Source organism: Hermetia illucens, chromosome 1, assembly GCF_905115235.1.
Source record: "Hermetia illucens chromosome 1, iHerIll2.2.curated.20191125, whole genome shotgun sequence".
NCBI classification, from domain to species: domain Eukaryota; kingdom Metazoa; phylum Arthropoda; class Insecta; order Diptera; family Stratiomyidae; genus Hermetia; species Hermetia illucens.
The window spans coordinates 95,519,229-95,545,304 of NC_051849.1; the positions used below are offsets into that span (position 1 = coordinate 95,519,229).

The 26,076-nt window shown below is 41.1% G+C and overlaps 1 protein-coding gene across 1 annotated transcript; it reads left to right on the forward strand.

Moving 5' to 3' along the window:
- Positions 1 to 181: 181 nt before the first annotated feature.
- LOC119654552 (ubiquitin-conjugating enzyme E2 G2) lies at positions 182 to 1,780 on the forward strand. Its single transcript, XM_038060002.1, has 5 exons — positions 182 to 392; positions 472 to 553; positions 1,004 to 1,122; positions 1,187 to 1,327; positions 1,389 to 1,780. The coding sequence occupies exons 1-5, from the start codon at positions 350 to 352 to the stop codon at positions 1,505 to 1,507; spliced, it is 504 nt and encodes a 167-aa protein (XP_037915930.1). The 5' UTR covers positions 182 to 349; the 3' UTR covers positions 1,508 to 1,780.
- The last annotated feature ends 24,296 nt before the right edge of the window (positions 1,781 to 26,076 follow it).

Here is a 26,076-nt window from a genome sequence, read left to right on the forward strand (position 1 = left end):
ATATTTCGAAAACCTTACTAATTTACACAGTGCTCTGATGAAAATAAACAATTTGGTTGTAATAAATACGTGCTACAACTTTGTAAAAGCAGTAAGTTAATTGTGAAATTCAAACTCATCTAATCAATCTCAAAAGTAAATAGTTTTTAGCTAATCAAGTACTCGTATCATCACCATTCATTTTGACATTTCGTGATTGTGGCAGCACTAATTATTTATCTATACTATTCTAATTTTCGGACAAAAGAAAAAAAAATAGTTTAGTGATTTCGAAATTGATTGTCAGACGTAAGTTTACGTTTTCGTGATAAAAATTTGATATCGTATAGAAAAATCTGCAACATTAGCGATGGCAGGGTCGGCACTCCGCCGTCTGATGGCTGAATATAGGCGTAAGTGGTGGATTTATTGCATAAGCTGGGAACGGTGTAGCGAGTTTGGATTAATTGTGACTTTCTCGTTTTCTCGCAGAGCTAACTCTGAATCCGCCAGAAGGAATCGTGGCAGGACCCATAAGCGAGGATAATTTCTTCGAATGGGAGGCTCTCATTGCGTACGTAAATGTTTTATTTGATATAAAGCGCAAATTGGGTGACTGACGTCGCCGTCGGTGATGTGGCCAGGGGAATATCAGACGACGATCTTGAGGGGGTTTCGGAAGTGGGTTGACTGCATCATTTGTGGGTCGCCAAAAGTCCCATTGCGATTTCGGGCGGCCTTTGAACTTTCAAGCCAATTTCGCAGAAGAAGCGGTTGCGTGGATGGTCAGATCTTATTTGAGTGTCAATAGTTGTATGTCGGCTGGACTTATTGCAGCGAAATGTGATTTTATTCAGTCTGCATCTCTAGATGTTTTTTCATCGAGCTTAATTTCTTGTTGTCCGCAAGATCCTTCTTCAAAAATTTTATCTCTGCGACAAAATCTGTTACAGATGGTCATGGACACCTTTGATAATATTTCCTTCAAAAATTTTTACTCTTATCATTCTCTTTAATATTTCAGCGGCCCAGAGGGCACATGTTTCGAGGGTGGAGTGTTTCCAGCTAAATTGGTCTTCCCGCCCGACTACCCGCTCAGTCCGCCAAAAATGAAATTCACCTGTGAAATGTTCCACCCGAACAGTAAGTTCCCATGCTCTAACGGCCTTGCATCCATAATTAATCCCCACGAACCATTTATTTTCAGTCTTCGCCGATGGCCGTGTTTGTATATCAATCCTGCATGCGCCTGGCGACGACCCCATGGGCTACGAGCTTTCGGCTGAGCGGTGGAGTCCCGTTCAAAGTGTAGAGAAAATTTTACTGAGTGTCGTTTCGATGCTGGCAGGTAAGTTGCCCGAATCTATTCCCAAGCGCTCAGATTTTGAGTATCTGTTGCCCCGTTTCAGAGCCAAACGATGAGTCAGGCGCTAACGTGGACGCGGCGATCATGTGGCGCGACAACCGCGAGGAGTTCAACAAAATAGCTAGGCGGATTGTACGGAAAACGCTTGGATTGCCATCATAAATCACATTTCGTCCTTGTCATCTCTTATTTTTTAATTAGTCGTTGAATGGACAGTCAGTTATGCATATTTTCGCCAATCGTAGGAGAGTTCTTTTTGTTTATTTTCCAACTGGAATGTGTAAATTTTTATTTCGAAATCGAGGAGGTAACGTGCACGATGCATTCTTAACAGATATTCGAATATATTATGGTAATCTATTGAGAAAATGTATGATCGGTTATGGGTTTAATGTAGGTGAAAATTTTCCTAAATAATAAGTGAATTGAGATACAGCTGGGGGCGTTTTCCTTTTTGCAGTACTTTCATGAATTTTACTACAAGGGGGAGTCTAAGGAGTCGGGAATGTCCTAACGAATAGTGAGGAAAATTTTGTTTGTTACGGAAATTTAAGCAATGCCCTATTGCAAAGGTGTTCGTTGGGCACCTGATGAACCAGTTTTCTGTCCACCTCTAAATCGTGTGTACAGTTTGATTCTTGTGCATTGTAGGTTGTTTCTGTTGTTTCTGTGTAAAAAACCGTTTTTGTCTTCTACTGATTTATTCAGCCTATTTTTTGCACATATTGTTTGGTTCTTGCTTTGCATTAAGCTCCGTGCGTGCTTTTCGTGCCCTGGTGCGAAATCGGAATCCAAAGTGCTATTAGCATGGGAGGAGAGGGGTCCGACATTAATTACCGAAATTGTAGACAACAGCTTGGAAAAAGAGGCATGTATGGAAGTGGGTGTGATTTCCCCCTCCAACAATGACAATTCTAAAGCAGCATCTGGAAAACTAGCTATTAAAAGAAAAACGATCCACCGTGTCCGCAAAGCAAAGTTCCAAAAATTAAATACATGCCCACAGTGGCACAAAGGAAAGAATACCCTACCTTTCCCCTTTTCGAATCGGCAACTATTAGTACACCTGTTGCAGCAGCACCGAGCGTTGCTCCTACCAATATTTTCCCTAAATCTCTTGATGCTACTGGACGGTATCGGCCTCCGAAATAAACTTAAACGACATCAAGTATGTGAACTGTTCGGTCCTAATTGGCCGTTGTCAAGCAAATCCGGAAAACAGAGTTAGGCTGGACTGATTAGACCTGTTCACACATCGGAAATCCCTAAGGTACGACAAGGATATTAATATCAAACGTGAAGGCTATGCGAGAGCGACGCCATCTTCAAAACCGCACAAACAGCGAACTGCTTCGTAACGGATAAAAGTGTGAAATCTCTGGGCTACAAACCCTTTGTACCGTTCAGCGCAAAATGCCGCGACGGAATTATTAAACATGTTTCTCTAAATTGCGATGAGGGAAAGATAGCAAGCCGGTCGGAGTCACCTGTTAAGATTCTGAAAGCTCAGAGGTTTAGCAGAACAGGCAAAGAAAACAAAGATCTACACTTCCCAACAGGCACGGTTAAGCTGGCCTTTCAGGGGGAAACCCTCCCTACGCATGTAATCATAGGAAAAACTTACTTCGAATTAGATCATTTTGAACAGTCAGAGCGACAGTGCTACAACTGCGGGCACATTGCCAAACTATGCAACTACAAAACCGGAATGCCTGAACTGTGGAAGCAGTGAAAACTGCAATGGTACATTCTGCTCCAAAAATGCATACTATGCAATAGCACAGAGCATATTACCCGAAATAAAGAATGTCTCAACTGGGCTGAATAGAAACAAGTCGGGAAACTGGAAGCTGGACGCTTCAGGTACGAAAGGTTTTGTGTATTTCTTAGTACCCAATATATCCATATATTATGTGTGAGTATCCACTTTCGGGTGATATTGATATTCATAATCTTCAATTTTCAAAGAAGGAACAACTTTGACATATTATAACTTTGTTAGTAATAATGCGATTTTCACCAAATGGTAAGATCATGCCCTATATTATAGCCTATATCACTGCAAAATTTCATGGTACTAGGATGAACTTAATGTCTGTTTTGTGTTTACACAAAACCTTAAAAAGCGATTAAATTTGCAGGAGTCAAAAACAACAATTAAGGAAGCCATAAGAAATGTTAGGAATTATTATCATGGAATTGACAATGAGATTGAGTACAAAACGGAGTTCCCACCTAGACCAAAAATTACTATGGAAGACACTTGTCGGAAACACTTGTCAGAAAGCCACGAGGGCTCTGATGACTTGTAGGTCCATAGCAGGAAAAAAATGGGGCTGCAACCCGAAGCTACTTCTTTGGATATATACTGGAATAGTAAGGCCAATGATTACCTATGGAGCGGTAATCTGGGCAGAAAGAACCGAACTCAGCACGCAAGCCAGCGAATTACATAAGCTCCACAGGCTGGCTTGCGTGTGTATCAGTGAGGCAATTGGGACATGCCCAACGGCATCCCTGGAGGTACTTCTGGGATTAACCCCTCTCCAGCTGCATATATAGATACATGCAAGGAGGGCAATATTCAGGATGGCCAGTAGTATGAGTGAGGCGGGGAGCTGCCTAAATCGAAGGAAGATTGATATTCCTTCTAGGCGGTATCCCGAATTACTGATACCAATGGATAACATGACAACGAGGTTTCACTTCGATAAGAAGTTTGAAACACGTTGGAATAACAAGGCAAACTGGGAGAGCAGGGCTGTGACATACGGCTTAAACCAGCAACTGATTACTTGGTACACTTACGGATCCCTCATAGCAGAGGGAGCAGGTGCCGGTGTCATTGGTCCAAGGAAAATGTACTTTGAGCCAATGGGCAGGTACACTAGCATATTACACACGGAAATATACACCATAGACAAATGTGCCTCCTTTAATCTGCAAAGGAACTACAGGGAGCAGAACATAACTATTCTCACCGATAGCCAAGCAGCGATCAAGGCACTTAGGTCCAACCGGGTGAACTCTAAACTGGTGTGGGAATGCCTTGACAGACTGAATACACTCTGCTCGTCCAACAAGGTCTGGATACTTTTGGGGTTCCAGGTCATGCTGGGTTGGAAGGCAACGAAGCAGCGGACGAACTAGCCAAAAAGGGAGAAGGGACGCCTTTACACGGGCCGAAATCGGAAACGGTTTCATGGCTATCAATCTAAGAAATGAAGAGGAGCGGTTGAGGGAATTATACTGGGCGGGCCTACCAGGGATGGAGCAGTCCAGCGTTCTTATTGGGGGATACGAACCCATGCGCACAATGAATCGCTTAAACCTTACCAAAAAGAACCTCCGAATCATAGTGGGAATTCTCATTGGTCATTGCCGGCTGAACTATTACCTAGGGAAGCTAGGGATATCTACGGACACTGCCTGCAGGTTTTGTAAAGAGTATGACGAAACTTCTATGCACTTCCTGGGACAGTGTCTGGTAATTGTGCAAAGTAGGTCGAGGCATCTGGGAGAACACTTAATACCAGATGCAAAGCTGAAAGATCTGGAAGTAGGGAACATATTAAAGTTCCCGACGGTTATAGGCCTGCTTGGGATACTATGATCAATAGGTACACTATAACCAGTAAAAAGAGCACAATAGTTCTTTAAGGACGCGGTGCGACTTTCCCTTAACAGAATAATAATAAAAAATAAGAAACAACAACCAAAAATCGGTCAACGGTAGAAGCAGCAATGAAGAGTTAAATGATATCCTGAGGGGCCCGAGCAGATACAGAACAGTATTGAAAAAAAACTCAACCCAAAATAACTTCCAGAAATTTTCCGCAGATTGAACAATACAATGATACAGCCAAGAATGGTCCGGCGTTCAATACCAATGCATACCACATTGTCTCTGACTACCAGATACTCCTCCACAAGATTATGCTAATATTCAACAAAATATATGAAAGTCAAAAGGACTTGGGAATGCAAAAAGGTCTTCTAGTCAGGAAATTAACGGAGAAACTGAATAACACGAGTACACCTGATGGTACGAGGGTTACAGCATAATGCTCAAAACATCTCTAACTGCAAAGACGATGCTATTCACTTTTATAATAAAAGGGAAATAGACATTATAGCACCCCAAGAAATATTTTCCATTCATTTCAACCCGATATCCAAACTATTAAAAGGTTATTGCGTGATACACAAAATGGGGAAAGATGGTCACCATCAAAAATGATATCACATTTAAAGAAGCGAAATACGATACTGACCAAAATGTCATCATTGCGGAGACCTGTAACCCAACATGATTGTGGCATCGGTTTATTTCTCCCTCAAATGAGCGCCTCATCCTTTATAAAAGAAATTAATTGCGTTTCTATCTAATCGTCCCAATACGATGTTCTTTGGCGACCTGAACGCCAGGTTCATCGCCTTTTGGGATACTGTTAACCTGCAAAAGGTAAAATACTACTAAGTGAGCGTTGTAATTGTGACTTTCGAGCACTAAATAACGGTGATAAAACCTTTGCAGTAACAACCCTAACAGGAGTTTGAGGTCACCGGTGCTGGATATCTCCTTTATCAATTCTCAAGTGCTCTCCTGACACTGGAAAACCTTAGATGTCACCGACTCAAACAGTCATCACAAGCCAATTATCCTACAAAGCAAATCATTTACAGTCCAACAAGGTTTCAAAAATCCCACAAACAAACTAAATAATCTGATTGGAAATGCAATGCAACCACAAGACAGCATTGAAGGCTTCACCCACAGTATTTACGAGAAAAACAAATTTTCAACATTTAAGACACGGAGAGGCACTAAACCCAAGGCTTGGTGGGATGCGGACCTAAAACCATATCTCTTAGAAAAATGAGGAACTTCCTCAGAATAGGAAATGCCTTAGAAAACTGGAAACATTGAGATGAGTTATGGGAAGAAATGTCTAACAAACCAGACATGAAAGCATTTCGGGATAAAATAAAGGATTTCAAAAATTTTTAGAAAGAGAGCAAACAGCTAATAACATGAGATAGGGAAACGAAACAGAATTTTTTATCGGAAATCACAGCACAATACATGTCCCACACTGCTGAATACCGAGCCCTACGCCTCTCACCAACAAGAAGATTTCACAATGCATAATCTTAACGATATTCTGGGCAAATACAAATTACCAACAGCTCCCGGGATCGATAGAATTCTGTACAACTATGTGAACTGGTTAACTGACAGCAAAAAACTTCACCTAGTCAACTCATTTAATAAAATTTGGAAAAAATTCCAACCACCTCTGGAATGGAAGAACATAAAAATTATACCGGTTCCCAAGAAAGACAAAGATCCTTTGGACATAGTAAACTAACACCTGTTTCGCTAATTAACGTGTTTGCAAAAATTTTAAGTGCCGAGACTCACATTGTTTATGGAAACTGAGGGTACTCTCTTGGAACACTGCTATGCCTTCAGAAGAGGTAGATCGACCACATCATGCATAAATGAGTTTCTGCTTCAGGTGTCCATCGCATCGCACATTGGACATCAGCAAGGCATGTGAGAGAGTTGACCTCAGAACCTTGGCCACTATTATGAGAACAAATGAAATGCCAGCTGATATCTTACACGTGGGTGTTGAGGTTTCTTGAAGTAAGGCACCTGGTGCTGGACGAATGGTCTGAAAAAGTGAGAGATGACTTACACCAGGGAAGCGTTCTGCGCCGAACACTCCCCAATTATACATAACCACTCTCCATAATAAAATACATGAATCAGTATATATCTAACAATATGTTGAATGTGGCGCGCTTAGTTTACCGGTTAATGTGGACAAGTTCAGCGTAATCAAAAAAGCAGAATCGCATCATGTCGCATTTTGGTCAATCGAACCCTACTTAGGCAAAATAAGGAAATCACTTTTCTGGATAGGACAATAACTGCTTTTCTGTCAAGCAAGAATTATCAGCTTCTCTACGGGCTTCTCCTGAGGCCTCAAACCCAAAAACCGGTTAAACCGTTTCAATCAGTGGTTAGGTCGGTTTTCGATTATGGTGCCACTTCTACTGTTGAATCACCCAAATATTTAGACAATAAAGTAGATTCTGTAGTTGTGACCCAGCTCAAAAGATGCCTGGGGTTAACCAAATCAGCACCTTACCATGTTGCCCATGACCTTGCTAATAAACCCCCACACAATTTCAAAAAAAAAATCTCCTAGCAGTCAAAGAGTCTTAAGACCGCTTAAAACAACTTTACCATCCTCTTATAAACTAGTGGCAGAAAACCCGTCTGTTAACAATGGCCTCTTGAAAGTATATAAATGTTTCAGGGAAGTTCTTGACCTTATGGCATCTCACGAGGATCATTGCTCGACTAGAAGGCTGGAAGTCTGGAATGGACCGAACAGGCCAGCAGGGGAAACCAAACAAGAATGGATGGTAAAAGTGTAAAACAAACTAAGCTGGCCTGGGAGAAATGGTTTCGCTGTTTATGTCACCGATGCAGCAACAACAAAAGAAGCCACGAGTTGCGCTGTGGTCTCAGCAGCTCCCCGTATAATGGTAGGTGGAATCCATTTAAATATAATGGCGCACCATGCGGCTAAAGGGGCCATCTACAGTGAGTCCCAACTAACAACAACCACAACAACAAAATTCGAAACAAATAAGTGGAAGCTACACACATTACAACGATCATACGACTTTTAACAAACACAAAACTACTGCACACTGCAAGGAGTCTCAGCTATAAAGGGCAAATTGCCTCTACGACCGAGTGACAGCTGGCATACATAGGCCCAACCCCTAGCCATCTTTCGTCTTCACGTATGGTCATCGTAAGTCGAACCAGGGAACTTAGCTCTCTCTGATGTCGTTTACCGGGACATGGTGGGACAGCTAAAAACATAACAACAACAACAAATTTCGTGTGATGGTCGTTTTTTTTAAATTTTTATTTAGAAATTTTTTGTGAAGATCTGGATAAAGGTACAAATATGAATTTTTCACCATATATTTACTAATAGCTTGAGCATGCGTAGTAATTTTTCCAGCTCCATAGTGTAGTTCATTATTGAAATTTTGGTGTTTTTAATGAATGAAGGAATGTGTCTTTAATGAATGAAAAAAAGAACTACCAAATTAATCGTAATTATCCTAGTCTGCGGACCGAAGAAATATGCTCTGAATAAGTCGTGAGAATTTTAAAGAATTTCTTTGGATAAATTTCGGGCTTGGTGGCAGCAGATTTTCAACATGCAGTTTCGAGAAATATGCATTTAAAAAGTCGTTTATGATTTTTAACCATAAAATATGCTATACTTAATCCATAAACCTTAGGTTTCTTGAAGAAACACAAGTATAGCCTGGGCTTCAAAAAATATGATTTTACCGAAGTCATTTGAACGTCATTCGGACCGAGAAATACGCGCATTATTAAGGCGATCGACACACTGTGGTTTTCACATTTGTCCATCCCAATCAGATAAATGCACTGATAAGTTGGTGCATGACTGCTGCCAAAAACTATTATTTTCTTATTATTTTATCATTTCAATTTTACGATTCTTTTTTTTTAAACTTAATAATTTTATGCATATAACATACATGCATAAAATTATATATATATATATATATATAAATATATATTATAATGAATCTTAGATAAATATTTCTGATTTGAGGAGTTTTTTTCCCAACTCCTCCGCTGTAACCCCTCAAAACTCAACTCAAAACATATATGGGGGTGCGATTTTCTATGCACGCGCGGTTTAGCTTGCGTGATGTTATTTCGGTAGGCTGGCGCATATTTGTTTATTTTTCAGGATTCGGCGCGAACCCACGCATTATTATTATTATTTCCGAGTTATCACAATCTCGGCAGATGCCGGATTTTACCTAATACTAGCACTAAGTGCCAAGCATTTAGGCTCGGACGATCGTACCTACTTAAAAACTAAAGGGGCACTGGTGGTGGTGGCCGGTGGTAGGTCAGTGGGAGAATCCGTCGAGTACCCCCCGCAACATCGAGCACGTATGCAGAATGGTGTACTTCTGCATGGTTTGAACCAGACTGTGCGAAAGTCCCAGGACATCAAGGGAAGCCGTGAGGGATTTAGGTACAATACCTGTAGCTGACAATATTATGGGAACTACGACCACCCGCTCGAGACGCCAAATTTCTTTGATTTCCCGAGCCAATGGCTCATAGTTCACCTTCTTCTCCACGTATTTCCGTTCAATGTTGCTATTATGGGGGATAGCAACATCAATAATATACGCGGAGCGACCCGTCTTGTCAACTAGCAGTACGTCAGGCTTGTTGTGTGCGGTATGGCGATCAGTCAGAACTTGCCGGTCCCAATACATGCTGTAAGCAGAACTATCAAGTACTGCTTGCGGCTCATATCGGTAAACCGGACATGTTCCCATGATCAGCCCATGCTTATATGCAAGGTTTTGATGGATAACCTTACATACAGCATTATGCCTGGTGATGTATTGCACTGGTGCCATAACAGTACAGCCAGAAATGAGATGGTCCAACGTCTCTAACGCCGAACCACACATTCTGCACTGGTCGTTCTCCACCCGTTCTTTCATGATGAGCTTTTTATAAGCTCGGGTGGCAACCACGCCATCCTGAATGGCACACATAAACCCCTCCGTCTCAGCAAAGAGCTCCCCAGCACACAGCCATCTGTTCGACAGATGCAAATCGACAAATGGCTGCCAAAGACAATTCACATGTTTACCGTGCATTGCCTTCGACTTCCATTCATCGATCCGCTCTTGGTCCGACTTCACCCCACTCAGAGGATTGAAAGATCGATCCTTCAAGTTAAGTGGAGTCAGTCCACAGTCTGCCTTACAGACAGCCGCACGCAAGGGACTCGCCTGCTCTTTGCTGTAAAAATAAGCGCGCAGCGAGTCGACTTGGCGATGATGTTGTGCCGCCACGTCAACCACGCCTCTACCTCCGATGTCACGAGGCAGGTTCATCCGCTCCACGGCAGACTTTGGGTGATGCATTCGGAATTTGGACATAGTTGTCCGTATCCGCCGCTGGACGTTTTCCAGATCGGTCTTCGTCCACGGCAATATTCCGAATGCATAAGCCAGTGAAGGGATGGCGAATACATTCAACGCGCTTATTTTATTCTTCCCCGAGAGATGCGATTTCAGCACCAGCTTTACACGTCGCAGGAATTCGGACAGCAGAGCTTCCTTCAGATCACCAACTCGAGCATGGGTTCCTTGCAGAATTCCTAGGTACTTGTAGAAGTCTGTCTCGGTCATAGCTTCGATGTGGAGGTCACCAATGCTATGTCCGGCATGTGGCTCGTGATGACCTTTGCGGATGGCTTGGATTCGACATTTGTCTAATCCAAACTCCATCCGAATATCACGGCTGAACATGTCTATTATTCGCAACAGACTTCTAAGATGGTCGTCAGTACCGGCATACAACTTGATGTCATCTAAGTACATCAAGTGTGTCAGTTCGCACTTAGCACGTAGGCCATACTTTATTGCAAAACCATGCCCTCTAGCATCATTCAGTAGCCATGAAAGGGGGTTCAGTGCCATACAAAACCAAAGGGGACTCAATGAATCCCCCTGGAAGATGCCCCGCCGTATACGGATGGGCTCTGAGGTATTAGCACCCTCAGATGTACGGACTGATAAGGTGGTATGCCACCCTTCCATGACTGTCGCCAAAAACTTAATTAGTTTCGGATCAACGCGATACAGATGTAGGATGTCGATTAGCCAGGTATGCGGAACGCTATCAAAAGCCTTGGCATAATCGATATAGCAACTGAAGAGGTTTCTCTGGCCTCTAGTTGCTTGTCCTACAGCTACCGAGTCGATAATGAGTTGCTCTTTGCAACCCCTTGACCCAACTCGGCAGCCCTTCTGCTCCTCGGACAGAATGTTGTTGGTCTCGAGGTGCGCATTGATCCTTCCACTAATAATGGACGTGATGAATTTGTAGAGGGTTGGTAAGCAAGTGATCGGTCTTGTGTCTGCGGGGTCCTGCACCGTGTCCTTCTTAGGGATAAGGTAGGTAATCCCCGCAGTGAGGAAAGGTGGAAATTCCTCCGGCCGACTCATGACCTCATTTATACTGCGTGCCAACCGACTGTGTACGCTGGTAAATTTCTTATACCAGAAATTCTGCACCCGATCCAGACCTGGGCCCCTCCAGTTCTTCGAGCTGTTTATGGCTCGTCGAACTTCCTCTTCGGTAACATCCGCGAAATTCATGCCAGGTGTATTGGCATGGCGGGTGCCTTCGGCGGTGATCCACTCAGCATGCTCAGCATGCTGGGCAGGTAACCCCAAAGTCCACCCCAATACTCTTTCGCTTCCGTCACCGAGAACTGTATTGTCTGGGCGCTCTGTTGGGATTCGTTGAGAGATCTGAAAAAGCTCCGCTGGTTCCTCGCGTATGTTGCATTCTGGACACATCTGGAATAACTTTCGCCATACCGTCGTAACCGACTGCATATGACAGAAAGTTTCTGTTTTAGTGTGTCCAGAATTTCAATTACGGGTGTCTCACAGGGGATGGCATAGTTCCGGTAAACCCTCTGCACTTTATTTCTCACCCGTCGGCTGGCACTGCCAGTGCTGATCTGAATCAGTCTAGCAATGTCCTGCCTTAGTGAGTCCCGCCGACGTTCCAGACGAATTTTCCATGGTGGATCTCTTTTGTCACTCAAACCAATAACGCGAAAGCGAATCTTCTGACCGTGCAATCTAATAGCCGCAACTGCACCACAATACACAAGTGATTGTAGTTGCAGCAGCGACATATCAGCACACAGTCGAGATGCAATCTCATCATTGATTTGAGATAGAATTCCCGGAGTTGCTGGAGATGCATAGAGCCTGGGAATACCTGGTCTATGCAAAGGATCCATATCCGAGAATTCCATACACGCTCTTTGGAATTCGTCCCGAACCTCAGCGGAAACCTCAGCTGGACGGTGGAGAAGAGTGCTTCGGCGAGTACTGAACCTGTTGCCTGCAGTGCGGCGTGGTGTTGTTGATGCCGCCGCCTCTGCCCCCATCGACTCTCGGTCACCAGTTTCCCCGATGACTTCAAGTCGAACACGCTCCCTGATGGTGGCTGGGATTGTGTCGCTGCGAGTAATAAAGCGGTACTGGTCTGCGATTCGCTGCACAGTCACGTGCGCGAATTGCGGGAAACGCTCGACGAATCTCTGGTGCAACAAGGGGCGGTAAGATGTTATACCCGCCCCCGCCGTTATTTCGTAGTAGGAGCGGATGATGAAGAGGTTCATTTCTTCAGTCCATTTCATCCGCTTCCTACGCGAACCTGCTGAAGTAGTCGCCACAGATTGTGGCGAAACAGCTGCAGCAGGCGGAGCTGTGCTCCTGGTCGTCGTGGCGCCTAGACGTCGAACCGCCCCACGACTAGCGGTTTCGACGCCGTGCTGTCCATTACGAGAGCCCGACCCAGTCACCAAGTCAGACGACTCCCGCCGGTTATCCGTACCGGACCTCAAACTTCTCCTTCTTCTCATTGTTGGTGGTGCATTTTATCCCTAGCTGCCAGGTGTTGAGATAGCTTCCTTAGTGAGTAATCTGCAAGACTGAAAAGTTCCTGCACTTTCCTCACCTACCCCCTGAGACGCTGCGGTGGTGTACAGCCATTCAGACTGAAACTATCTATCCCTCCTCCTTTCACAACCGGGCTTGGGACCGGCTTCGGCGGAGTTTATTATAATACGTTCTGTTTGAATTTTTTTTTTGCATGGTAAAGTTAGGGGACATATCTGGATAATATAAAAAATCCTTAAGGTATTTTCTCAAAACTTCTGCTATCTCTTTTCCTTTTACATAGATTATCGAGCCTCCTAGATGTGATAAAACTTCAGGTAAATGACCATCTATTTATTATTTATGAAGTTAGAATTATAATATAACGTTCCGACGCGGCACGTTTCGACGTAAACAAGTTTTGACACCGAACATTGCGACGCCAGATAATAGTTTTGTGTTAACATTTTTTCCAAATTGTATTGTTATCTGAATTCATATCGTTTTCATGACGAATGGATCTACAATAATTTTGCTAGTTTTAAAAAGAAATAAAAAATATAACCCAAAAGTTGGCCCAGGTAGCATAGTAAACCATTACAGTTTTCACACAGGAAACACAGGAAATTTCCCAGATTACATCTTCAGTAATTTCTCAGGCTATGTATGACTACAGCAATTTACCAGACCAGTAATTTTTCAGACTATATCTTCATTTGATCGATATAAATAGAGCATATATGTTTATAAAAATTCTGAAAACCAAACTGTAAATCAAAATTTTAAAGTTAATTGGTTATTGATTTATTTTCTTTATTATCAGACGTCGAAATGTTCAGTATCGTAGCCGCCCGCATCGAATCATTCAAAGTACCACCTTCTATAACTTTGTTAATAATAGTTGGGTTTCCTTCAAAGTTCCAATGTTATGCCTTATGTTATCCCTTATGCAGGAAGTGTAGTTTTAGCATGGAGTTAAGGGGGTTTGTGGCGAAATTTCTAAAATATACTAATATCATCATCAACGGCACAACAACCGGTACCCGGTCTAAACTTGCCTTAATAAGGAACTTTAGGAACTCCGGAATGCGTGGAGGTCCACCAATTCGATATTCCAAAAAGCTGTTTGGCGTCCTGACCAACGCCATCGCTCCATTTCAGGCAGGGTCTTCCTGGTCTTCTTTTTCTACCATAGATACCATAGATATTATATACTTTCCGGGTTGGATAATCCTCATTCATACGGATTAATTGACCCGCCCACTGCAACCTGTTGAGTCGGATTTTATCCACAACCAGACGGTCATGGTATCGTTCATAGATTTGTTGTTATGTAGACTACGGAATCGTCCATGTAGGGGGCCAACCATTCTTCGGAGAATTCTTTCCTAGAATGCGGTCAAGAGATTGCAATTTTTCTTGCAATGAACACAGGTTGCGAGGAATACATAAGGACTGGCAAGATCATAGTTTTGTACAGTAAGAGCTTTGACTCTATAGTGAGACGTTTCGAGCGAATCAGTTTTTGTAAGCTGAAATATGTTCTGTTGGCTGACAACAACCGTGCGCGGATTTCATCATTGTAGCTGTTATCGGTTGTGATTTTCGACCGTAGATAGGAGAAATTATCAACTGTCTCAAAGTTGTATTCTCCTATCTTCATTCTTTCCGTTTGACCAGTGCGGTTTGATGTTGTTTTTTGGTTGTTCTTTGATGCTGACGTTGCCACCATTTATTTTGTCTTGCCTTCATTGATATGTAGCCCAAGATCTCGCGCCGCCTGCTCTTGCATTAACCTCACCATCCCGGATCACTTTCTCGAGGGACAGGTTAAAGAGGACGCATAATAGGGCATCCCCTTGTCGTAGACCGTTGTTGATGTCAAATGGTCTTGAGAGTGATGCTGCTGCTTTTATCTGGCCTACCATGGATGAATGAACAAATGAGGATAATACAAATAAACCTCAATCATTGCAGGATTGCACAGGATTCGCTTGCGCATACCACTTACGAATCTACGATAGAGATTGCTATCATTAGTTGACCGTGGTGAATGGGTCACAGATTCGAGTAGGGGAGCGGTGATATGGGCATGCGGTCGTCAAGCCATACAATATAGCATAGATCAGGCGGCTAGGGGCTTTGTGTGGGCGAAAATAAGCGGTATATTCGTATACAGCTGCTACGCCCCACCGACCCTGACACCGCCTGAGTTTGATGACCGGTTAGACAATCTTATTCGCGATGTAAGAGGACGAGGTGCAAACGTGATAGCCGGTGACTTTAATGCGCGAGCCATCGAGTGGGCAGCAACAAGGTTAATGCAAGGGGTGGTTTTTGTTAGCGCTGCGCTGGAACGTGATATGTCCTGGCAAGTTGGCGAGGACTTTATGTACACGTTTCAATTAAGGACGGAACTACAAGGCAGGAGAGTCGCCGACGTATCACTGTCTGTGGTCACAATGCATCTTGAAGATGCTGAGTTGTACTCAAGCGACGCAATCAGCGCTTGTATAGAGAGTGCTGGACAGGCACTCGCGAAGGAAAATACCGAAGCGGTCTTCATCACTAAGCGCCGCAAGAGAAATTACGGGTCCATTAGAACTGGGAATCGTATCATCACTTTCAAGCCGGCTATCAAATACTTGGGAGCGATGATAGACGGAAAACTCAATTTTAAGTAGCACATAGAGCATACTAGCGAAAAAGCATCCACCACGAGTATGGCTCCCGCAAGGATGATCCGAACGTAGGAGGGTTCCGGTATATTTGCAGGCTGTTCATAGTCAGGATCGTGAGTTCTATCTTGCTATATGCACTTCCAGTTTGGGGAAAAGCGCCGCATGTTTAAGGCAGTGCACAGAAACTGAGTGCGGTCTACAGAAAAAATACCTTAAAGGTGTGTTTTGCCTTCAGGACCGTCTCAGATGAGGTAGCGTCCGCCATCTCAGGAATGATGCTGATTGGCATCCTTAAAACAAAGATGATGGAAATATAACACACAAAGTCCATCTCTCCTTTTTTCGCAGGTAAAAAAAGTCGAAAGGGAGAGATCCATAAGTAGATGGCAACAGGGATGGGACCAGTCAGAAAAGGGTCGTTGGATTTACAGGTTGATCCCTTCCATCGAGGAGTGGCTGGAGAGAAACCGCGTGGAGATCAATTATAATCTCAACCAGTTTCAATACCAGTCCACTTAATACTTGTACAGGCTTAAATTGCAGACCTCACCTAACTGTCCAAATTGCGACGAGGTCTCAGAGGACCTGTTGCATGTATTCTTCCAATGTGCTAGCTTTATGGAAGAAAGGAGAAATATAGAGGAAACTCAACGTGAAGTGCTATCACCACAAAATTTTGTCCGGAAAATGGTAGCTTGCCAGGAGGGTTGGGAAGCGATCAATTCCATGATCGCAGCAATCCAGGATAAACTGCGATAAGCAGTAGAAGTGAGGAAGACACCGTCGCGAACCCCTCAGATAGACGGAAGGAGCTGTGATGTAATACCTAAAGGTGCTTCTACGGGGTAGGAGGGAACCGGGGGTGATTTTAGTGGGTAAAAATTCCACATTTTGGTGTGCCAGGCCAAAGTCTTCTGAAGATTTCCATCTCCTTAAAAAAAGACACACAGACAGACATCGACTCGATCCTAATAAGGTTTTGTTTCATAGAGAACCTTAAACAAGTATGTAGCACGTAATATCATATATGCATATCATACATGAGAGTATCTTCTTTCGGGTGATACTGGCATTCTCAGTCTTCAATTTGTAAAGAAAGGACAACTTTAATCTTCTATAACTTTGTTAGTGATAGTGCGATTTCTACCATGGTAGGATCATGGTCTATGTTATAACCTACATTACTGCAAAATTTCGTGGTATTAAGATGAAATTAAGGGGGATTCGCAGCCAATTACTAAAAATTATAATAATATATTACACTATTATTAGCTTTATTTGAAAGGATATCGGTATGGAAGGTATTTCGGAGCCTAGGCCGAGCCTTTTGACTTTTTTCAGATTTGCCGGTTGGGTAGTTTCTGAGTGTTCACAGTTCCCACCTTTCCACCAAAATTTGGTGTCAACCGCTATAACCGTCTCCGAGGAAAATGCGTGTGACGGACAGACAGACAGGTCGGACAGATAAACAGACAGACAGACAGTAAACCGATTTTAATAAGGTTTTGTTTTAGACAAAAAGAAGCCTGTCCTTATGCACAGTTTTGGGAACGAATTCATTCAAATTAATTACATTCAAAAGTAACAGCCGGAAACAAAAAGCGCCGTCATATTGCAAATGACGTGCACTCTACAAAAATTATTATCTGTCACGCATCGCAAAAGTTTAATTTTCCGAACTTTTCTGCGCCCCGCATTGCGCATTGGACTTGGTGTATACTAATATTTCTTTATACAAGTCCGCGTAATTAACTTCATTTGACAGTTCTCTCACTCCGCACGCATGCAGTCATTCCGCTGTTGTGTTTCAAGCTTAATGGTCAGTTAAACGTTTATTTTTTCCTTTAGAGATTAAGGAGTCCGCATTCACTTGATGTTGGACCGGACCGGATTTACGTATGATATATGTATGGCAATTCGCACATATGTTGTGTTTTGCGAATTATAAAAAGGAAGGTATAACATTTGTGAATCGCTTCGGTTACGCTGCTCCCAGGGCAGAGGTGAGGCAACCTCTGATGAATTGGCTCTCCCCTGGTATGAAATCGTAAGCCGTCTTCGCCTCCTTTTAAAATTTTATTGTTAATAATCGCATTTTAAATTTTAAATGCGTTTTTTTCCGAGACCGCACCATAGTTCAAAATCAAACCAACGAAATTCTTTGAAAGTTTCACGAGTTATTCAGAACACGTTTCGCAAGGAAGGATAATTGTGATTCATCATTTCAAAGTACCAAAAATTTACCTTTCGATATTCTTTAATAATGTTATTCAAGAATTGGGATGTGTACATGTTAAGATGACGTTTATTTTTTTTCTTTAAGATGGCACCCGAAATACATTTTTGAAGATGGGTAAATAAGTGTTGCGCACTTCCATAATGAGCGATTATGTTGTGATATTGTGAAAAATTAGCATTTGTATGTTTACTCAGTTCTTTAAAAAAGTCCAGTAGTAGGGAAACCGGAAGCTGGACGCTTCAGGTATGAAAGCTTTTGTGTATTCCTTTTATAAAAATATTTGAGTGGACGTTTGTCCCATTGGTACCTAACACGTAATATATGCATATATTATGTGAGAATATACACTAAAATTACTAAAAATTATAGTAATATACTATTATTAGCTTTATTTGAATAGATATCGGTGTGGAAGGTATTGGGGAACCTAGGTACAGTATAGTGACAGCCTCGTGATTTCTTTCAGATTTTTTCGGTTCGGTTTTCTGAGAATGGGTCCGTTAAAGAAATGATAATTTTCAACCCCCCGAACACCGTACTTTTTCAATAAATGTCAAAATTAAGACCACCTTCGGAGAGTACTAACAAAGACTTTTCATTTGATACCCAACATAACCGTATTTGATGAGAACAAATGTACGCCCCCCTTTTGCATGTATGAAAAAAAGTTCTTCTTTCATAAGAAACAACTACTTAGATATTATACTTATATATATGAAAGACAAAATTAGAGGAGATTATTGCAAATTACTTATTATTTATTTATGTTCGTTAAATTAAATTACGAATTACAATGGAGGAACAAAATCGTAGACACCATTTGAGGTGATAGCCGAGATCGCTTTACCAATAAGTAAGTTTCCACTCTTTGAGAAAATTCGTTCACATGGAACCGATGTAACCACAATACCCACCCGCCTTTGACTATTTCACAAAGTTCTGGAAATATTATTTGCTTGTCCTTCCACCAAACCAACGGATCGACCGTTGTATCTAGGCATATTTCTTGTAGAAATTTATTCCTTTCAATGATTCCTACGGCAACTGGATTGCCTTGAGACTGTGCTCTGCATTTGCATATCAAATTTGGTCCATAGGCGTGTTTTCTTACTGGTGGAAGGTTTAATGTTCACATGGCCGTGCTGAACACTTTTTTCGACAGTTAACGTTGGCTTTATTTGAAATTAAATTGTATGTGCTTTTAAATATATCCTCATTTGTAAAGGCTACCCTCCTTTTAAAGGAGGACCCAAAAACGCAGTCTAAATATATAAAGAATTAGATTCCAAATTTTGGAAAAGTTTTTCCAATCTCAAAATTGTTAAGAAATTTTAGTTCTCGGGAACAAAAAACATTATTTGACAAATAGGCTATGTAATTTTTAATCAGTGTTATGAAAATATACGCATTTGAAAGTGTCATTGTTGCCTCGTAAAAACTTTCTATTATAATATTTCATTTGCGGTTTTGATGATGGCCCAGTCCTTAGCCGTTATTTGAGGAAATTGAAATTTAATAAACCTAAGGTTGAAAGTAATTCCTTCTAGTTGGAAAATCGTTTTCCAGTTTCATGTTCTTAAATCCCATCAAATTTTGTTAATCTCTAAGGCTTTGTTAGTAAGTTATGAGCTTTTTTAAGTGATTTACTATTGTTTAATGCCCTTTTAATTCCTTGGCTAAATTTTCAGTTGTGTGTCTATCACTATGCTCAGAACAATCTAGCAGAAAAGATTTCATAGTGATATAAATAGACTTTTCATCACATATTTACTTATTACTTACAGTCTTCGATTTTGGGTTTTTTTTAAGTGTGTGCTTCAGATAGTTAAAAAATTACGAACAACAAAAGTAAACTCCTTTTCAGGTTTAATTAGGCTTAAAACAGAATCTTTTTTTGAGATCAATGAAAAATAAAAACTAGTCGGAATACCGGAAGCTCACATTTCGACTATAAAGATTTTGTGTTCATCTTATGTGAGAAACAAACACAGAAATGCACGGACTACATAAATTGATCGTACCCATATTTACGGTTTACTACGTGCACAAAACATACATATGTACATATTCAATACGTTTATTGAATATGGCTGGTTTAATGTACAAATATATCTATCTGAATTAGACACTACCCGCAAACTTCATTAGCACGTATTTACCAATACCTACATACACACATATGTCTGGCTGGAGTTATTAATATTGATATATAAATGACTAAAAAACTAAAACAAAATTTTTCTTTGCGAACCCCATTCATGGAAGCTCATTTTATTGTGCTATTGACGAATTGATGTGGTACCATGACGTCATACACGTTATAGACTGCACAAAAGTCACAAAAAATGGGAAAGTTTCACCCTCTATAACTTTATTAATATTAGTTGGATCTTTTTCAAACTTGACCAAATTTTACCTTATATGTTATCCTTTATACAAGTGCCAGATTTTGTACTTGTAGGACGAATGTAAGGGGGGTTGCCGGGTAAATTTCTAAAATACGGAAATATATTATTTTTAACTTAACTGGTACGGTGATGAAGATCATTTTCGGAAAGTACTAATCATTCATTTGATACCCACATGGCCACATTCTGTGCAAAAAAATTTGCCCCCCCCCTTTCACATGTATGGGGAGCGCCCCTTAAACTCAACACAAGATAGCGACACTGCCTATATGTAAAAAGGATTCACAGACCACACTTTTTATTTAATTAAATGACAAATAGCAAACTAAACGTAACTTCAAAGTATTAGCGAAAACAAAGCGACTTCCTTAGAATATTTTTACAACTACTTATATTTGACATTTAGAACACATGACCGTCTTTACTTAATGGGTTTTACAATTATATTGGCAACATTTTGGACATCGTTGATATTGTTTTTGGTCCTTTTTTCGGTCACATAAATAGTAATGCCCTCTTTCGCGGTCAGGTTTTTGCCCACATTTAGATTTTCACTGCTGTAACGGTTTCGACATATCTCTTGTGCTCTAAAAAGTTCTTTATTCTTTTTTTAAAATCAGTAAAAACTAAGTATATATTAATATTGTTATATTGATTGCACTTCATAGGTTTTTCTAAATCAGAAGCTTATTACAAAATGAACCATTTGCATCGATTCTTCTCTCAAAAATACTTTGAACCGACTGCACGTGTTATTCCCCTTTTCCCCAGAGCTAATTCTATTGTAACATGAAAGGTATCTACATGAATAATTACACCGTCTCCCGAGCAGCTAAAATTCCCTACTTCCTCTCTCACACTAATAAGTTCATTATCACATAATCTTCTTCTACCGAGGACATTATCGCTCTCGGAACTAGACTTATCTTTCAAAAATACATGTACTGCATTGAGAGCATTTAGATTTCGTGAAATTTTTGTTTCAAATTAATGACAAAAAACAAAAAAAATACATAACTGCTGTCGTGGGTCCATTTGGACCCCAAGCCATTCATACTTCTGTTTCTAGCAAAGATTAACGCAGCACGTGACGTTGTGGCGGAGTGATACCGGGCGCACTGAGAGAAAGCGCAACCTGCCACGAGGCCGATTCAAAAGAGTAGGACTACTTCACACGGAGTAATAGTTAACATGTGAAGTAGGCGGGTAGCTCCTCCGATGAAAAAATAGTGTCCTCTGTGCTAGGAAGTGGATGTCCGAGTAGCAGCAGCCCTTGATCAATTACACAGCATCTTGGGTTGTCGTTCTCCTGCTGTATATTCGTGACATCTCTTCAGTCAAGATGTCTACCAGCAAGAGCCCGACTATAACTAACGCCGCGTCATCTGACATGGCTCGAAAGCCGCAAATCACTCTCAGAGCACATCATCTGTACGAGCGCAATTGGCTTCTCCTGATTTCCTTAGTCGTCAATGCTGCATCCCATACAGGAGCGACATAGAGTAAGACTGAACTAATCACTCGCAATAGCAATACTCTACTGATGTAGAGTGCTAATATTTGGCAGCATTTACAAGAAAGCTGTCTGCAACAGTGCTGACTTTTTTCGACATACTCTATATGCACTTTGAGTCTATTGTCGAACATCATACTTAAGTATTTTACCGCCTCCTTGCTTCTATAGTCTGGCTTCAAACTCAAATTTTGAAGAATTCCAGGCTCTTCCGGCTTGTTATCAATACGGCTTCTGTTTTGTGATCTGCGAGAACTAGTCTGGCAGTTTCCTATTGATTTCCCAGATTGCTTCATTGACTGCTGCTTCAATCTCGTGTCTCTGTTTTGCGACTACAATCACAACAATATCGTTGACGAAGCCTACTATTTTTACCCCCTCTTCATCTTCATTCATCTCTCTATCATACATGATGTTCCACAAGAGTCGACCCAGTACTGACCCCTGAGGGACTCCAGCTGAGACACGGTAATAATTTGTGTCTCCGTCGCTCCCGTACTTTAGCTCCCTGTCTGTAAAGTAGTTAGACACTATATTTCTCAAGTAGCGTGGAGTGTTCATTCTGATGAGGTACGTTTTGGTGGCCGACCAGTTTACTGAGTTGAAAGCATACTTTACGTTCAACGTGACCACTGCGTAGTACTCCTTTGACTCCTTCGCCATTTCTCACCTTCTATGGCAGCGGCAGCGGTGTCTACCACCACCTTTATTGGATCGACGATGGAGTGACCTTTCCTGAATGCAAACTGCATATAAGAAAGAGTCCTTTCATTTTCAGCTGTCTCGAACTATCTGTTGGCAATTATTTGCTTTGTTTCATGGCTTTCTGTAAATCATGTCTCAATTGTTTGAATGTGGAGAGCAGTTCCTGGAAGTCAAATTTTCTCTTGGAACGTTGGACGCTTCATCGACCTTGGAGGCACTTTGCCCTCAGGGTCTTCATTTCCTCACTTCACTAGTAGTATAGTGAGCTTCTTCTGCTCTCTTTCTCGACATTGCAGCATCGTTGGCAACATACTGAATTAGTTGTTTGCTCAACTTTTTTGCTGATTTTTGGTTCATACTGGCGGAGTTCATCTCCAAGTTAAACGCATTTTTTCAAAGAGGCTATCCTTCCATTTTGGTCCTGTCAGTTTGAGATTCTGCGCCATTCTGTGCTCTTTGGTTTCAAACACGACCGCCTAATGATCGTCTAACGGAATATCTCGGATTCGTTTATGTATCGCAAAATTTCCGTTAGTGGATGTGATGTTACCTAGCACTAAAAATCTGATGTCTGATGCGTCCATAGGCGGGGCACTCACATAGAAAATGTTTCGTGGATTCCGCTTCCTCATTACAGGAAAGACACATCATCTTGGAGAATTCCTATTCTGAACATATGTCCAGCTAGTGAATTATGGTTAGTCAGCATGCCCAAAATCTTTCTGCAAGTCTTCCTGCTTTTCGACAGGATAAAGTTTGTCGTATGTTTGTTTGGTTCTGACAGAAAAAGTTTGGTGTGTTAGCAGCATTAAGGCTCAGCCACCTGTCATAATGGGAAGCCTGTTTCCAGTTTATGATAACAGCATTAGCCAATGCTACTGATATCCCAATTGCTGGTTCCGGTCCGTGCGAAGTTGTCATTGTGCGTTTTGGGGTTTTAGTAGAGGATAGCCTTAGAATGTTATTTTCCGATCAATTTTATTTCTTTTAACAGAAAAAATGGGCGGGGTTAAGTTATTGGTGATAAACATCTTACCGAATCGTTCATTATTCTAATTTCCACCACATCTACGGGTTTTTCATACAAACAACCGCCTTATAAAAGGAAATTACTAAAGAATCGCAATGCGAATACTTTGTATCTTTTTATTATGCAAATTTTATAGTCATAGTTTTCGCCGCATTAGAGGTGCAATGCACATACAAAGAACTCTGATTGAAGTACGTGTCCTTTCTGATGTTGACATACATTTACGGTTGTCGTCCATATTAATGATGCATTATAAATTCAACAGCTATCGGTGTATTGCAAACTGGCAACTGTTAACTGTTTGGGTTATGTAGACATTATAGAAGTAGAAAGAGTTTCAAAAGTCACCATTTAAACAGCATAGTGATAGTCCAGAGGACAAATGTAATTGGATTTTTTGTTGCTTTAGGATATGGAGAGTTTCTTATCTGCTTTTGCTATGCAACTATCTTCAAAGTCTTGAATATCAGACACTTATACAATGTTTGCCTAGTGCTTTGTTCTGTTAATAACATTAGCCTTTTCCATGTCGGAAAAACGTTGAAATCGGCCCCATCGCCACGGCATATCAAAGGAGTCAATCTGGATCAATTTCTTTGCAGCCCATATTTCCCAATTATAGCGCAATGTCCTCCACTACAAAACGTACATTGTGGAATTTGAGAAATCTAAAGAACATCTACTGCGAAGGTGATTGCAATCCCTTCCGCTTGGAGATACGAGGATCTCATGGGAACACTTTGAATCATAAAAATAAAATATTAACGAGTAATTGTTCTTATCGGGAGCCCAAGGAACAATTCAATTTTCTCGTTTTGCGTTCATCGAACATGTTTAATTCAATCGCATTGCAAATTCCTTTACACGTTTAGTTTTATGGCAGTTTTCCATCATTTCAAATGGCTACAGGATCCGACAATCTTTTTGCAAAAATTCAAGGCAAGTGGCGTTATGTGTGCAATGCATTACAAGGGATGTTTTTGAACAGTGTGAAAGGGGAATGTTTGGATGCTACTTTATTATAAAATTGGAATCCAATGGTAGACTTATGTTGGTTTAGTAGTTGAATGGTAAGAGCATCGGCGTAAGGGAAGTGCTCTAGGTGAATGGATATTCAGAGCCATTTCCAATACTGGATTCCAAATTCAATCATTTTTTAAAATCAACGAAATTCTTCAATGGGGCTATCCAATTTCAGCTTAATCAACTGAAATAAAAAAAAATAATTAGAATTTTTTCTTATTGAGAATGCATGTCTTTCTATTATGTGTGAACAACAATAACGGGCAAGTGGCCACTGCGCAGTCCTTTGGAGTGCACATTTTCCCCAATATTTCGGCGATTCTGGATTTGCTGTATAAACAGAATTTTCTGTGTATAACTATAAAAAGGAAATCTGAAAGCATAAGATTGTAACATCTTAAGGGGGTCATCTCGTGTGACGAATCCGAGGAATCGATTTCTTTTTTGGGTATTAATTGTATCTAGATATAGTGTAGAATATATGGGCAAAGTGATTTTTTGATATTCGGAGTCGTTCGGAAATTACAGTGTTAAACAGGTTAAATGTCTAATGCTAGAGATAGATGGCCGTAATAAAGCGTGTATTTATCGGACCGAATGACATTCGAATGACTTCGCTAAAATCATAACAATTGAAGCCAAGGTTTTACTTGTGTTTCTTGAAGAAGTTAAATATCATACTCTACTTTTTAAATGCTTTTTTCCTGAAACTGCATGTTTACATTTTTTCTTTAAGATGATTACAGCGCCCTCTAGCGTGGCAGCAGAAAACACCTTCTTTTGGAGATGGGTATATAAGTTGCTCTGTATTTCAATAGCGAACTATGCTATCAGGCTGGAAAAATTACTATCCATGCTCAAGATATTAATAAATATATGGTGAAAAAATCGCATTTGTACCTTTATCCAGTTCTTCAAATTTCACACGGGATGACCCTTTTAATTGCCAATTGATATTTTTTAATTCTGAAATTACATGGATTGGGAATCTTCTTTGCAATTGTGCGCCATGTGTCGCCGTCGTTCTATTGAAAAGTTCGACCACGTTGCTCAGAATTGCACGTAACGTTCAAGAAATACCACCAGACATGCAATGCAATGGCTCCCTTTTAACCAGTAAAGAATTCTGAGAGCCTCAAATATAGCATTTTTTTGTGTTGACGTAATTGCCGTTCCAAAAATGGTACTTATTCTTGAGGAAAATTTTTTTCGAAAAATTGCGTTCTTTTGTTTCTTGTAGAATTATCCAATCAGCGCGCTGCCTTTGCACAAAATGGGGACAACTTCCAAAGTTGGGCATGACGTGAAATCGTTCAATTTGTGCCTTTTGCCACATTTTCACTTACAAGAGCATTTTTCAGGTTTCGTGTAAAAGAGGGATATACAATTTTTCCACCGAATATAGTCAAATGAAAGATCTCGATTAGTACTTTCCAAAGCTTCACTTAATTCTGACACTTGGTGCAAAATGGGGAAGTACGGAGGTTAGAAAATAATTATTTATTTCACAGACCCATTCTCAGAAGCTATATATGGTGGCAACGTCAACACTAAAAAC

Excerpts from the sequence above, each read along its gene's own strand:
- LOC119654552 (XM_038060002.1), top strand. The coding sequence starts at position 350 with ATGGCAGGGTCGGCACTCCGCCGTCTGATGGCTGAATATAGGC. Across the intron at positions 554-1,003 it reads GAATGGGAGGCTCTCATTGC|CGGCCCAGAGGGCACATGTT; the intron begins GTACGTAAATGT and ends TTAATATTTCAG. Across the intron at positions 1,328-1,388 it reads TGTCGTTTCGATGCTGGCAG|AGCCAAACGATGAGTCAGGC; the intron begins GTAAGTTGCCCG and ends GCCCCGTTTCAG.